The following is a 15,072-nucleotide window of genomic DNA, read 5'->3' as shown; positions in this document are numbered from 1 at the left end:
CAAACTGCCTGCAGAAAGGCAAGATTTGTTAGGTGGGGCGGGTTTGTACAGCAATTTTGTGGGCACAGCTTAGGTACCCAACACTTTAAAACTTTGCCAATAGTACTGATATAAGACAAAAAAGTACATAAGTATATAATTTGTATAACAATGCTACAAATTAATTTACCAATATGAGAAACACTTATTTTATTAATTGACAACTGATACAGAAAAGAAAAAAAGTCACAGAAGCAACAATAAGCAAGTGATGCACAGTGAGTTACTGCAAGGAGATCTGCATTGGTAGAAAGACCACAGATATGTATATACTATTTATCACTGTTATCACTATCATTAAATCTACTTTGATTACTCCAACAAGATAAGTAAGCAGAGTTTTAGTCTTCACATTAAAACATGCTTTGCCACTTAAAATTTGACAACTTCTAAGGCTACCAAGATTACACTATCTAAAACAAATCCTGTAATACAACTAATAGAACAAGTGTAAAAAGCATGGTCATAATCAGCCTACTTGTAAAGAACTTCTGACATTACTCAAGAGTCCTTTTTTCTCAGCTAACCTATTACAAGAATGATAGTCGTAAACCATGTCTACACTAGGAAAATGACTCATTCCTGACAATGGTTGTCTGCCACAGATCCCCTTGAACTAGCATTTAGAACAATATTTACTGCTAGTGCAGATGGGACTAACTCCTTTTTTAGTTCTGAGACTTGGTTCCACCAAGGCTCAATGATCTGATCTGTCCGTGTCTAAATTACATTGCCATAGATTATTTCTTCCACGTCTCAAGAATATTTTTTGTAATAGTTTTGTCCTATATTTAGGATGTATATTTAAAATGTTTCCAGTACTAGTTCAGCAGTCCAAAGCTGATATCAGCTGATGGTAACAAGTCCATTTAACATAGGTACAACCAAAGAATTCAGAGACTGAAAAGACCCAACAAGTCATCTAGTACAGTCCTCGCCAGGAATGTAGCCTACAACATATTTCCTAATGTCTCCATAAAACTACACAACATTTTATTTTTATCATAGACGTTTATTAGTTTTGCCATTTGAAAATAAGTGAAGGAAATAAAAATAGAATATATTCACTTCAAACAGTAAAACAAAATAAAGTAGACCTGTGCGCTTACAAAAATGTACCTTCTGGATCAGATGCAAAAATAGCTAGACAGACATAAAATATATCTGTAGTTACTACCATGAATTATACTTAAAACATTTTTTTAGAAGTATGAGTTGCTTTTCAGGCACACTTCTCCAGCATAATGCAAAGTAGAACCTCAGAGTTACGCACACTAGAGTTACGAACTGACCAGTCAGCTACATACCTCATTTGGAACCAGAAGCACCAAAGAAAAAAAAGCAAATACAGTACAGTGTTAAACGTAAACCACTAAAAAAAAAATAAAGGGAAAGCTGCATTTTTCTTCTGCATAGCAACGTTTCAAAGCTGTATTAAATCAAAGTTGTAAACTTTTGAAAGAACAACCATAATGTTTTGTTCAGTTAAGAACATCAGAGTTATAAATGCCTCGGGAATGGAGGTTGTTTATAACTCTGAGGTTCTACTGTATATGCAAAATACTGAAATAAGAGTAAGTTCTAAAGGCTGTAGTAAGTAGCAAATATGGCATCTGTCTCTTTTGGCTGCATATGTGGTAACATAAGCTACATTTTTTATGATATATGCTTTCCATGTTCATTATCTTTCCCAAGTTAACAATGAGAATGTTTACCTTTCAGTTCCTGAGCAGCCTCCCAGTGACTGTGGGCAAAGTAATGATAGGAAAAAAGGCGGTATCAGCAACATTATGCTCCATAACTCCTCAGTGGCCATTGTTATATGTGAGGCATCTAGAGATTTTTGATACAGAGACCGTGCTTTGTTCCATGACTTTGTTGGGTTTATGGTTTGATTGGAACCTCAGGAACATTTCACGCTGAAGAACAGTAGTTAACATACAAGCTGTGAAGAGTTTTATAACCAAGTCTAATATCCTCACAAACAGTTCAGTGTAGTCCTTAAAAGTTTTCACTAGGAATTGTTGAGAAAAATAGAACAGTCTCAAAAAAAAATATGTATAACACAAATATGCCAAAATACCGTTCTAAAGAAACAGAAGTTTAGTTCTTCATATGTGTGCACCAAGTGATTGTCCATTTTTCTGTACATGCTTTTGAAGGTCTAGCCCTGTAATTTCGACAACAGCAGCTTCTCAAGCATTAAGAGATGAAGGTGAATTTATTATAAGTGAACATTACACATATGCTGTTCTTTAAACTTCTCAATAACTTACACTGGGGAAAGAAAATACTGTGGGAAAAATTCAGAGGCTATGGGTAAAGGAGGACAAGCTGGAGTAATGTATGCCTTCTTCTGGCCCCTCAGCATTTAACTGACACTGACTTGAATTCACTGTTTGATGTGTAACATATACCCCATGTACTATACATTCTTACATTTTATTCTTGTAATTGGCATAATTAGGGAACCCAAACTGAGAAATTATAATGTTAGAATATTTTAAGGGCATACTGTCATAAATATTAACCAATTTGTTTAGACAGTAAGATCTTTGTAGCAAGTGCTCTGCTCGGTGCCACATTCCAGAATAACCACTGTTAGTCTCTTTTTCTAAATTCCTTATGTCAACAGGTTTCACAAACACTCCTGAAGGCTTTCCGGTATGCTTTGCCACTAGAAAATTCATGACAATATCATCACAGTTTTGAGTTTCATCTATCAAAGCATGAACAGCGTCAGGCTGCTTTTGAAAGAGTTCTAGGTATCCACTGTGGAAGAATGCTGCTCCAATGAGAACCATGGAGTACTGGTCCCCATTTCCAAATCCAGGGGTCTGCAATTCAAAGCTGCCATAACTGTATATACCTGAAGGAGTGGAAACATGCTTTCTAGGAACAAATCCCACTATCTGATCTGGAAATTGCTGTAAGAAAATCAAAAGATAGCAAAATTAAAGCTCCGCACTACAGTCAAAATGTTAATCAATACAGCAATACAAAACCTTTTAATAGAAGTATCCCTTATGAGGCTATTATTGATAGAAGTGCAAATTAATTGCTATGAAAGATGCAGATAATATAAAATAATCAGCTCTGTGGTCTGCTGGCCTGCACCACATGGAGATTGTTGCAAGTTAATACAAAATGACCTGCAAAAGCTGATAGACTGTGCTTCCCTCCACATCATACAATGCCAAGTAGCATCTGGCCAAAGTTAATTTGCAGTCACATGTTTGGGATCAAAAATAAGCCTACAGATAATCTCTGCACAGTAAAGAGAAATATTACTATTGATTTCTGGTGCACAGCTTCCAGATCAAATTAAAATTTCTTTGCTGCATTTAACCAATTAGATTTTCTGATAGCTGTGACTTTGTAATTTGCCTTTTAAGCGGAGGAATGATAAAAACATCGCTTATACCGGCAGTCTATAATTTTGTATCATTAAAATATTATTCTTCAGTGTCTCTTGCCTTTTAGAATTTAGCTGATCATGTATATGACAGATGATAACAGTATGTCCTAGAAATAGCAACAATGAACTGATTTAATCTTTCCATTTAGTAAAATTGATATAAACTCCATTATAAATATGCAGGATGCAATATACAAACATTACCTGCCAAACAGAGAAGGCAAAAGCAAGGTCATAGGCACTAATCAGTGTGTCGTCATCCACCATTAAAACAGCTGGAGAGAGGAAAAAAGACATTTACATTTTTTAATTAAGGTAAAGAAAAATTTAAAATCATTCAGTGATAAATACAGGCAGTCCTCAACTTTATGAGCTTTGACTTAAGACAGCACGTACGACCCTTCTAGGTTGACACCCTGATTTGACTTACGACCAATGGTTTTGACTTTACGACGCCTGCAGTTCCGAGTTACGACGTTTCAACTTATGATGCAATTTTCAGGAACCAATTGTGTCGTAAGTCCGAGGACTGCCTGTATGTGAGAATTTACCTGTGCTATGTGCAATGACAAGCTAGCCAGACAACTCCTATAAACATTAGGGTGAGCTGCATAGCTAAATCACCATGCACCAGGCTGAAAATATATACTTAGATATTAAGGTTACAGTGAAAAGGATGTTTAACTTTGCAGTTGTAACAGATGATTAATTGACCTGAAGCAAACATAATTTTTAGCACGTTATTGCTATTATCAATCACAAACTATCACTATAGCATTAAAAGTTGTGTAGCATAGCTGAACAGCTGTACAGTGGAAAATCTGTGGTCGGGCGGGGGGGGAAGAGGGGTTGGCAAAGGAATACAACAGATTTTACTAATTGCAGGTCACGTTGCAGTCCTAATAGCTTTTTAATACTGTGTAAAGGACAACTATAAAAATCAAGGAAAAATAATCAGATCCCATATTGTCCAGTATGATGGATTATATGATTTTCCACATAATAATTATTTCTTAACATCAAGGAAACACCAGGACATAAGTATTTCCACACCACTTCTCTGGGACCTAGACAGGCAAAAAGAGCATATTATATAGGCAAAAATTCCCTCTTATTAACTGCAGGATAAGGCCTGTTGCTTCAGATCCCCAGTGACCTTGGGGGACACCTTCCTCAGCAGCATGGGAGGGATTAACTGGGTATATCTCACTTAAATCAGTTCCCTGATATTGCAGAAGTCTCAGGCATTCATGCACCTCTGTCCCTCTTGTTATCTCCCTGTCACATGTAATAGTCTAGTTTCATGTGTAATACTATGGTTGGATTTCAGTTGTTGCGTGTGGTATGGGAGTGCTGGGTGGATTTGATAGGTAGCCTGTCATATACAGGGGATCAGATTAGATGATTTCGTGGTCCCTTCTGGCCTTGTATGAGATCCTAGAGCCTGAAAACATGCTGCATGTAGGGGTGAAAGCAGGATGCACGTAGGTCAATTCCTCAGGGAGGAAACATAATGGGGTGCTGACCCCTTTACGGCAATGCTATGGCTCAGTGCAACCCTGATTAAGCAGCAGGGCATTCTGGGGGCTGTAGTGCTCAGAGGCTTTCTGGGAATTTTAGGTTGAGTAGCAATGTATGCTAGCATAGAGGGTAGTGAAATAAAAGTTTCCTTTTTACAAACAAGAAAGAGCCCACAAAAGAGGTGGGACTTATGTGTCTTTTTACTTGAAGGAAACAAGACTTGTTGTCGGGTCTCTCCTGCAAAGAGTTGAGGAAGAGGTCTGGATGAAAAGCCAAAGGGCAGGGAAAAATACCCAGAGAAGGAGTAGTGATTTGGGCTAAAGAATCAGACTGGGCTAAGGGGGGGAATATAGAAAGCAGCACATGCTTTTGGATTTCCACGAAAGGGCTGTAGGAAAAGGCATGTGAACCCCTGTACTGATTTGGACTTTTTTTATGTTAGTTTTGTTGGATTAGGGAGGAATTTTGGATTTGGCTGGAAAGCTAATCTATCTAGTCACCTTTGCCTGAAAGAAGAAACTGAGATAGCAGCCACATTTCCATGAGTACAGCAAGGGCCCTCCCCCCATTCTCTCCTCCACCCAGTGCTTCTTATACAGCCTCTGAGTGGTGGAGGGTGTCTAACATCCATGCTACATGATCTCCATGTGTCCTGTTGCTTACATCTTCCCTGTTGCTGTTTTCTGCTAAGTGGAATTGCTCAACAGCTGGTGGATTCAGAGGTTTCTGGATCTACTTGGTCAGTGGGATTTTTCCCATAATGATCAAATATGCCGTTGTTCTGAGTGATAGATAAAATGATAAGTGTCCTGAAAAGTGGAAATAATATTGTTAGCAACAATGCTACCTATAAGAGTGAGGCATTCATTACCTTTTGTTTCCAATTCAGGGAAGATCTGGAGTCTGTTCCTCATGTGATTCATGGTCTGCACTTTGAAGACAACAGGTACAGGATGTGGTCCCAAAGAATTCCACATTTCCTCTGGCATCTTCTCCCCAACGTTGTTCCACACAACAATTACTTTGTGTAGATGGGGGATGGCTTGATAATGATTTAAGAGTTTCAGCAATAAGTCAGTTCTGTTGTATGTCTGCATAACAAGAGTAAATGAATCCAAGGCAGATTGGCTCTGGGATTTTGGTTCCCTTCGCAAATTGGGCATTTTGTCATCTTTACTGTTAGGAAGCAAAGCCATTAAAGCACCTGCCACAAGGAGTAAGACAAAGATCACCACAGACGAGAAGCGAAGTAGTCGGATTCCCATAACTCTTCCTGGTAGCTTACAGATGTGATGACATCTTTATTAACAAAAATTGAAATGGGAAGAGAAAATTCATCAATCATCTACCTACGTAGTCAGTTCACTGTAAAATTAACATAGACCTCACTCAGCTCATACTCAAGCAAAATTCCAATTAAAGTAAATTGGAGTTTTGTCCAAGTAAATGAATAAATCTTTTCTGGAGCCTCTACGTGCTCCTGTGATAGAAAGAATAATTACTATTTGTATTAAAAAACCCCTTATAAATAGTCTGAGATGGTCCTTAAAAACTTTATTTGTATAATCATTATGTGAAACATGAGATAATATTCTAGTATCCTCTCTAAAACTACACATGAATGTACTCTTGTCTTGCAAGTACACCAGGAGTTAAGTTTACATGTGATGTTACCTATGAGGTCACCCACTGAAAAATAGCAGATGATTGAACACGGATCAAAAGGGGTTTTTTTTCCAGAGAAGTGTGATGCACAATGATGGCCAAAATGACAGATATAGGGCTGGTACCAGGGAGAAGCAGTAAAGATGACCGCCTGAGGCAATAGACACATGAGTGGTAGCAAAACTCAAGATGTGTCATGAATCCCATACGAAGTCTACCTTGACACTCATGCATGTTAACTCTACTAGGTGGGGCTTGTGCCAAGGATAATGAAAGTAGAATCAAGGAGCATCTTCCCCTCCTCCTTCCCACTTGAACCCTCACTCCAATGCCTCCTCCTGCCCACTGCCTATTCCCACCACCTCCTCCTTGCATCACTAAACATTTATATTAAGAAAGTACCTAGAGGCCAACCAGTTTGGGACCCATTTTGCTAGGGCTTTACGAACATATAGCAAATGATAGTCTCTGATCCAAAGAGCTTATAGTCTATACATAATTATTTGGGTTTAAGTGAATTTTAATTTTTATGAAAAGTGCTGGATTAATAACTCCAGAGTCCTTTGTTTATTAATGTAATAGGTACAGCATAGTTATAGGCAAGCTTCACTAAACTGTCCCAAATTGACTGAAAGGAATCATTACGAGGGATGAAAGGGTAGGACTGCCTCTATGCCTTTTCAAGGCATGACTTTTCTGCAGAGACCTCAATGCTCAGTTCTGTCCACTCCCTTCTCCTCTTCCACTGCACTGCTTCCTGACTCTGCTTACTAAATCATGAAAAAGTTGACGGTTTTTGTAGGAAGAGAATGGCAGGGAAAATCCATCATTAGAGATTCTGCCATCCAGGACAGGAGGCAGCAAGAAGTTTGGTTTATTATTATTGATATTATTGTAACGCTTAAAAGCTCTAATCATGGTCCAGAACTCTCCTGTGCTAGGCACTGTACAAACACAGAACAAAAAGACAGTCCCTGCCGCAAAGACCTTATACTTAGATTGTAAGATAAGAGACAACTGATACAGACAAACCGGGGAGTACAAGGATACAGTGAGACAATATTAGTCAGCATGATAGGTAGTGGTCTAACCGTTGTCAAGCTATTTGTAGGCATCACAACAAAGGATAGTTTTTAGGAGATTTGAAGGAGAACAATGAAGTGCCTTTGTGGATGTATATGAGGAGTTCCTCCCAAGTGTGAGGATCAGCATGGGAGAAAGCACAAAGGTGCTTGTTTGAAAATTTAACAAGTGGGTGATAGAAGCTTGCATCATGGGCTGATCGGCGGGAGGGGCTGACCTCTCAATACCGGACGAGAGATGATAGGTAAGATGGAGATGTGTTGTGATGGGCCTTGAAAGTGAAAACAAGTAACTAATATTTAATTACTTATTAAAGGGGTAGCCTAAGGGGTGTAAAGAAAGGAGTGACATGGTCCAAGCGATGAGCTCGGAAAATGATCTTTGCAGCAGCATTCTGCATGGATATGAGTAGACAAGACTGCATTTAAGGCCAGAGAAAAGGAAGTTGCAGTAATCAGTATGTGAGATAATGAGAGCCTGGACAAAAGTTTTAACTGTGTAGATAGATAGGAAAGGCCATATCTTAGATATTTTATGCAGAAAGAATCTGCAAGCTGAGACATAGCCTGGATGTGAGGACCTAGACAGAAGTCTGAGTTGAAGATAATGCTCAGGTTATGGGTCCGAGTGAAGGCAGGATGGTGGTATTGTCCACTGTGAAAGAGAAAGGCGATAGCATAGAGGGTTTTTGGTGAGAAGAGTAAGAGCTCTCTTAGCCATGTTGAATTTGAGCTGCTGGCTGGACATCCACAAGGAGATGTCATTGAAAGGCAGAGATTTTAGTTTGGTCAGGAGGAGACAGATCTGGAGCAGAGATAGATCTGTAATTCATCAGCTTAGAGATGGTAGTTGAATTTGTGTTTCGTAGAGGAAGACGTTTAGAAGGGAGACCAAGGACCTGTGCAAACCCCCACAGAAATCTGGAGGGGGAAGACAAGGATCCTCTGAAGTACATGCTAATGGAGCAATCAGAGAGGTAGGAGGAGCAATTAGAGAGAGAGGAAAAGAACTAGGAGAGGACACAGTTATGGGAAGCCAAGGGAGGACAAGATTTCAAGAAGAAGAGCATGAGTTGAAAGTAGCTGACAGGTCAAAGAGGATGAGAATGGAGTACTAGTTCTGAGAGGAAGTCATTGGAAACTTCAGTGAGAGTGGTTTCAATTGAGTGCAAGGGGTGGAAGCTCGATTGGAGAGGATTTAGGATTGTACTGGAGAGGAATTCCAGATAACTACTGCAAATACTACATTCAGAGAGTTTAGAGAGTAAATGAAGAGGGGAGATAGGGCGGGAGCTGAAGAGGCAAGTGGTGTCAATGGTCAGTTGTGGGTTTTTGTTTTTTTTTTCTTAAGATGGGAAAGACTAAACCATGTTTGCATTGTGTGGCAAAGGAGTCAGAGCCAGAGGCAGTGACAGGGTTAATTTCCTCTCTGTAATATTCTGACTATTTGAGGTGCAGAGCCTCTCCTTCCTGTGGCAGGCATTGGGCTGGAGCTGGTAAGGACACAACTATGATACTAGGCAGTGAATTTCAATACTACAGACAGACTGAGCACATTCTTGGGCATGTCTACAAGGAGGCAGATAAAGCCTGGATAGGAATCACATCATCACTGTGTATGTGAACCAACCAGTGACGTGATAAAAGCGCTCAAAGGCAAAGTGTGGGGTGAGTGAATCAATACACTTGGACAAAACACAAGAAAATGTGACAAGGAATGAGCATGAATTGGAAGGAAGATGGCTGAGATGCCCAGATAGCTCTATATCTATATTACATCTCTATATTCTACAATTCAGTGCAGTATTACTGGTTATTTATTTTAATATATAATTCAATTTAAACAGAAAATCACCCTGTGTTTCAATGTTCTTCTGTTTATTTTATGCTGCCATGGAAAGGCAACCATATAGTTTAGTCACAATCTAGTGGTGCTGCTGCACCACAATAACTAGAGGGCCTTGTCTCAAAACTTACATCCGGCATGGAGAACACTGTATGTGGGGGTGTTGTCTAATAGTATTAAGTAGCTATTATTTAATGTGTTCAGTCTGGTTGCTGGCACATATGATTCATTTCAACTCCCATTTTAAAATAATATATTTTCCGTAAGAATTATTCATATGCCAGTTACTTGACTATTGTTCATTGAATATGCTGAAGCAGATCAATCCAAAGAAACTCATAAGCTTTGTGTCTTGTTAATCCTGAAATATCTTGATGGACCTGAGATTATTATATGCAATGTTGTTTTAGTCGTGTTGGTCTCTTGTCTCTCTCACCAACAGAAGTTGGTCCAATAAAAAATATTACCTCACACACCTCATCTCTGAGATTTAGTTGCATATTATTTGTTTACTGAAATATGCAGTATCCCAATGTGCCTTTATTAATGTTGTCTTTGTACTTTTTATTTTCTTATCATTGCATGGTATGCACTGAGAGACAAAAATATTATTTTGAAATAATCTTTTAAATTAATATTTTCTTCAAACATGATGTGTACAGAAGAGGAGAAAACCCCAAATATCTTGGGTATTAAGACTATATTAGTACATATCTTGATCAACTCTAACTTGAGAGCATCCAATATGTAAAATGACTTTGCTGATATAACTTTAGTTTCATCATTGAGATTTTTGGTTGTTGCTATAGGATCTTGGCAAAATCATCTGTAGTCTTACTTTGAATACAGCTGATTTGATTAAATGATATCCTGATTCATCTCTTAGGAACCATCACCACCACTTCTGTAATAGTCTCTTGTTTCTTTCTCATAGGGCAGGTATGCCCTATGAGATGGGTATCCTAGGTAAACTTTTTAAATTGTTATGTACTTTTGCTCTCATTTATTCTCAAGACATATGAGTCAGATGCAACTTTCTAAGCTTGCTACTGATCAATAAAGGTTATTAAGAAACAACTAATGGGCCATATCATGCTGGGAGTGGCGTTTTGCTTAAGCAGAGACACCCCCCCCCCACATTGATTTCAGTGGGGAGTTCTGTTTAAAAATTGGTGAGACGTGATGATCTTTCATGTTTAAAACCCTAGAGAAAGTATTAAAGTTTACAGGGATGTTACTTTCCTCTGGATACAATAAATGCAAGCTTAATTAATTACACAGTAACAGACCAGTTTAGACAATATTAGCATGAAACAATTTAATAAAGTCATACTTTTAGTTTTAAAAAAAATGTACTTACCTCATTTTTGCCAAGATGGACTGGGTATATTTTGGTTTGTTTTAAAGGATGGTGGTGATTAGGTGAAATCAATTCTGTATGGATCTGTTGGAGGTGAAAGGAATTATGTAACTTTTGATCACGCATTTGCTCACCAATCACCCAAGATCCTGTCACAGTCATATATTTTTGTATAAAACAAGTGTTCATCTCAACAACTGATGAATGTACACATTGTTGGCAACTGTCCATCTTTTCCTGTTGTTCAGCTGAAGAGTTTTCATTGGATTTCATGACCACTATAAAAATGCATTGCTAAACCAGTATGTTAGAAAGAAAAATGTTCTTAGCTCAAGCATATTTAGCTGCTCATTGCAATATTATTTATTTGTATTACAGTAATACTTACAGGCCCCCATTTTGATAGGTAGTCTGGACGAGTTTGCGATCTAAATAAAGAAGATAGTGTGGAAAGAGAAAGAGAGGCACAGAAAGATGAAGTGACCTGCCCAAAATGAAACATCAGGTTGGTGACGCAGAGCTATGAAAAGAACTCCAGTGTCCTCAATCTCAGTCCAATATGTCATATCCACTAGACCACATTAGAGTACATCGTGGGCTACCATAATCACCGCTGGTTCAGGTGATAGTCTCCCATTTTTCCAGTGCATGCCTTTCATGTTCTCCATCTCCCATGTTTATTGGTTGATTTTGAGGTTAAAGGGGAAGCATGTATGGTGATCAGTTTTACGATTTTTCCTGTCTCATCTGAAGGCAGGTGAGGTGGAGATGGCAATAAAAGTTCAGGGGCAAGAGAGTAGATGGGTTGGTAGCAAAAGTGAAAGGGCAGAAAAGAAGGATGGTCTTGTAGTTAAGGCACTAGATTGCAGTCCAGGAGATCCAGGTTTAGTTCATAGTTCTGTCACAGACTTCCCACACGACATTGGACAGGTCACTTGTGCCAGTGAAGGAACTAGGGATCTCCTTGCCTGCAGGTCATTGCAGGATTGAGGCCTTAATCTCTCTGTCTAGTGGCATCCTCATTGTCTAGAACGGGAAATACTTCCTCTCTCTGTCTCTATTTAAATTATAAGCTCTTTGGGGCAGGGTTATTTATACTCTGTGTTTGCACTGTGCCTAGCACAATAGGGCCACAATTTTTCTTGGAGCCTCTAGTTAGTACTCATAGAGAATAATAAGGGTGAGCACTTTATGGGGTATCTGTGAACTGCAGAGGTGGCATTTTCCATGCCTGCAAATCAGAATGAGCATTTCATACATTTTGGATGGAAGACAATCATAGAAGTGTAGGACTGGAAGGGACCTCAATAGGTCATCTAGTCCAGTCCCCTGCTCTCAAGGCAGGACTATGTAATAACTAGACTGTTCCTGACAGGTGTTTGTCTGACCTGTTCTTAAAAACCTCCAATGACTGAGATTCTACAACCTCTCTAGGCAATTTGTGCTGAACTACACTGACAGAAAGTTTTTCCTAATGTCCAACCTAAACCTCCCTTGGTGCAATTCAAGCCCATTGCTTCTTGTCCTAACCTTGGAGGTTAATGAGAAAAATTTTTCACCCTCCTTCTTGTAACAACCTTTTATGTACTTGAAAACTAGTATGCCTCCCCCGGACCCCCCGCAGTCTACTTTTCTCCAGACTAAGAGGAAAATTAGTGAGGGTTTTTTTTTGTTAAATCTGTCTGTGTGAGGAACGTAGATAGATACCTGCTTCTATGTTTGGACAACAGAAATATGGGAACTTAGAAGAGGAAGAGCTAGCATTAAGTTGTTGAACCTATGCTTCCATATCAACAAAATAACTTATTTTAGGTTATATAAACTTAACTGATAGAAATGCAGATTGGAAAGTCTGTATATTTACAGCACAGTCTAGTGATCTGAACATGTGACAGTCAGGACCTCCTGAGTTTAGGTTCTGGTTCTGATTCTGTGTGGCCTTGGAGAAATCACTTACACCATTTTCAAAAGTGACCCATGATTTTGTTTGCCTCAATTTGTGGGTGTCCAGCTTGAGACACCATTGTGCCTAACTTTTGGAAGTGCAATTCCTAATGAAATCAATAGTAGCTGCTGCTTATCAGAACTTATCGGCCCAGAAGTGTCTCAAGATGGTCTCCCGTAAACTGATACAGCTGCAATCAATGTGCATTTTTAAAAATGTGGACCTTAAATTGTATCTCAGATTCCCTATTTTCAAAACAGGCATTGTGATACTTGCCAAGATTGTTGTGAAGATTAACTAGTTAATATTTTTAAAGCACAATGAAAATCCAAACATAAGTGCTATGTGTTATTTTAAAACTGTTGGGTTTCTGTACATTTGTATTTACTTAATGACATACAATGGGCTGTAAATGATAAATAAGGATATCATAGATGAATCTCAATTTAAGATATTAAATTAGAATTAGTATCATGGTGCTTTCATGTATGAATGTGCTGAACAATGCAGCAAAGTAGGATATAAAATTCCACTGCAACTGTATTGGACTTCTTCCCACATTGAAAGTCTCAACATTCCTTTGTAAGGAATATTTACCTCTTTTAAACAAAAATAAAATACAAATACTGAGAAAGTCAAGATATGCGATTTTAACCCCCCTTTTAAGAAAGAATTCTTCTGAAGCTGCTGTCTTTCTGCCTAGACCGTATCTCCCTACCCATTCTAATAATCAGCATTCATTTTATGAAAACAGTTCATTAAAAAAACCCCCACAAATAAACTAAATTATTCATAGAACAGCCACTTCACATCATTGCCCCAATTAAAAATACCTTCCATATTATTGCATTTTATTGTATCCTTACCTAGAATGCTGGAGACCGTGAGCCAGACAGCTTATTTGTCTAAGCCTTGATTTACATAAGGAAGAATAGAGATTTTTTAACCGAACATAAGAAGCCTGCACATTTTTTGTAAACTCAGTCAGCTTACACTGGTTGTATTTTTAAGTCAACAACATTGATAGAAAAACCCTCCTTTCCTCCTCCCAACATAAGAGACTCAGCAGAAGGGCTGGAACAAGCCCGTACTACCTTCCCTTTCTGTAGCATAGTACTTCCTGCTGGATGAAAACACTCCTCTTCCCAGCAGGCTCGAATTTGTAGTTCATGCTTTATCCCGACCATAACAGTTTGTCAACCCTACTTTCAAGCAAGCTTTGATTCTTACAGAGAATCAGATATTTTTTGCATGTGTTTGTTTTCAGTGTCACAGATGGTACCCGTCTGTTTGATGGGAGGAGAAGTTCACCTTGAAATGGACCTGAGAATCTATAAAACTAAATTTCCCTAATTTGCCTTATAGTCTTTATTATTAAATCTCTTCCTCATTACAGTTCAAATACAAATATTTCTCTATAGATTGCTGGTCACACAGAAAAGCAAGATATAATTATGTGAAGTTCATTTGGATAGAAAATTAAAGAGGAAATGTACATATCTAACCTATTCACGCCTTCGTTGATACAAATACTATTTTACCCTATAGGATATTATAGTACAGTGAGGATTTTGCAGCCACCTTCAGTAGGTTTTATTTAGTAACAGCATAAATCTTTCAAGAAAGCGTTAGGATTTGGCTGCGTCTGAGAACTCTGACTAAAATGCATGGAAATGAAATAGCTAAAGAAATTGCTGTATAGAATGCGTCCCTAGACTGGTGTCTATGTGGGCGGAGGGAGGCTCCATACAGCTGTCTCGCCTATCAAAAGATGACGGTGATCTGCAAGCAAATGCTTGCTTTTATTGAACTGCGCTGTCAAGCTGTGGTGTGTAGGGGACTGGGTCAAGCAGCGAAGCTATGCAGTAAAAAGGGGATCATTTTGATTTAGAAAGGAGGTAGTTATGGGTGTACCACACAGAGGATTCTGGGTGCGGAGAGAGGGCAGACTCAAGGAAAGGTCATTTTTGAACATCCAGGAAAGGATTCAGGACAGAGAAGCAAGGTGTAAACGGCTGCAGCAAGGAGGAACGATCAGAGGCATGTCTCCTCCGCAGGCTCCGGCTAAAGGAGCTTTGCTGCGAGCCTCAGCACACAGGACGGCAGCACCCCACGGCCAGCCCAGCGAGCCCACGCAGGCCCGCCGGGAAGCAAGGAGGAAGGGAACGCGCCGGCAGGCTCAGGCACTAACTTGCC

The 15,072-nt window shown here is 39.0% G+C and overlaps 1 protein-coding gene across 2 annotated transcripts; it reads right to left on the bottom strand.

Moving 5' to 3' along the window:
- Positions 1-249: 249 nt before the first annotated feature.
- On the bottom strand, positions 250-13,977 carry EXTL2 (exostosin like glycosyltransferase 2). 2 transcript variants are annotated; one of them, XM_074962218.1, is made up of 5 exons: positions 13,743-13,977; positions 10,932-11,015; positions 5,850-6,277; positions 3,662-3,732; positions 250-2,966 (listed from the first exon to the last, which is right to left on the bottom strand). In XM_074962218.1, the coding sequence occupies exons 2-5, from the start codon at positions 10,934-10,936 to the stop codon at positions 2,475-2,477; spliced, it is 996 nt and encodes a 331-aa protein (XP_074818319.1). In that variant the 5' UTR covers positions 10,937-11,015; positions 13,743-13,977; the 3' UTR covers positions 250-2,474. The 2 variants fall into 2 exon arrangements, with proteins under 2 accessions (XP_074818319.1, XP_074818320.1); XM_074962219.1 differs by lacking the exon at positions 10,932-11,015.
- Positions 13,978-15,072: the final 1,095 nt, after the last annotated feature.

Source organism: Natator depressus, chromosome 8, assembly GCF_965152275.1.
Source record: "Natator depressus isolate rNatDep1 chromosome 8, rNatDep2.hap1, whole genome shotgun sequence".
NCBI lineage: Eukaryota > Metazoa > Chordata > Testudines > Cheloniidae > Natator > Natator depressus.
The sequence above is the reverse complement of the archived record's forward strand: the minus strand, read 5'-3'. Positions and strand labels throughout refer to the sequence as shown.

What these genes read in the sequence shown, in the direction of transcription:
- EXTL2 (XM_074962218.1), bottom strand. An exon ending in CCCTGAATTGGAAACAAAAG is followed by an intron (nt 3,733 to 5,849) that starts GTAATGAATGCC and finishes TCCTCTCTCCAG; the next exon opens with CTGTTTTAATGGTGGATGAC. An exon ending in TTGCCTTCTCTGTTTGGCAG is followed by an intron (nt 2,967 to 3,661) that starts GTAATGTTTGTA and finishes ATTTTCTTACAG; the next exon opens with CAATTTCCAGATCAGATAGT.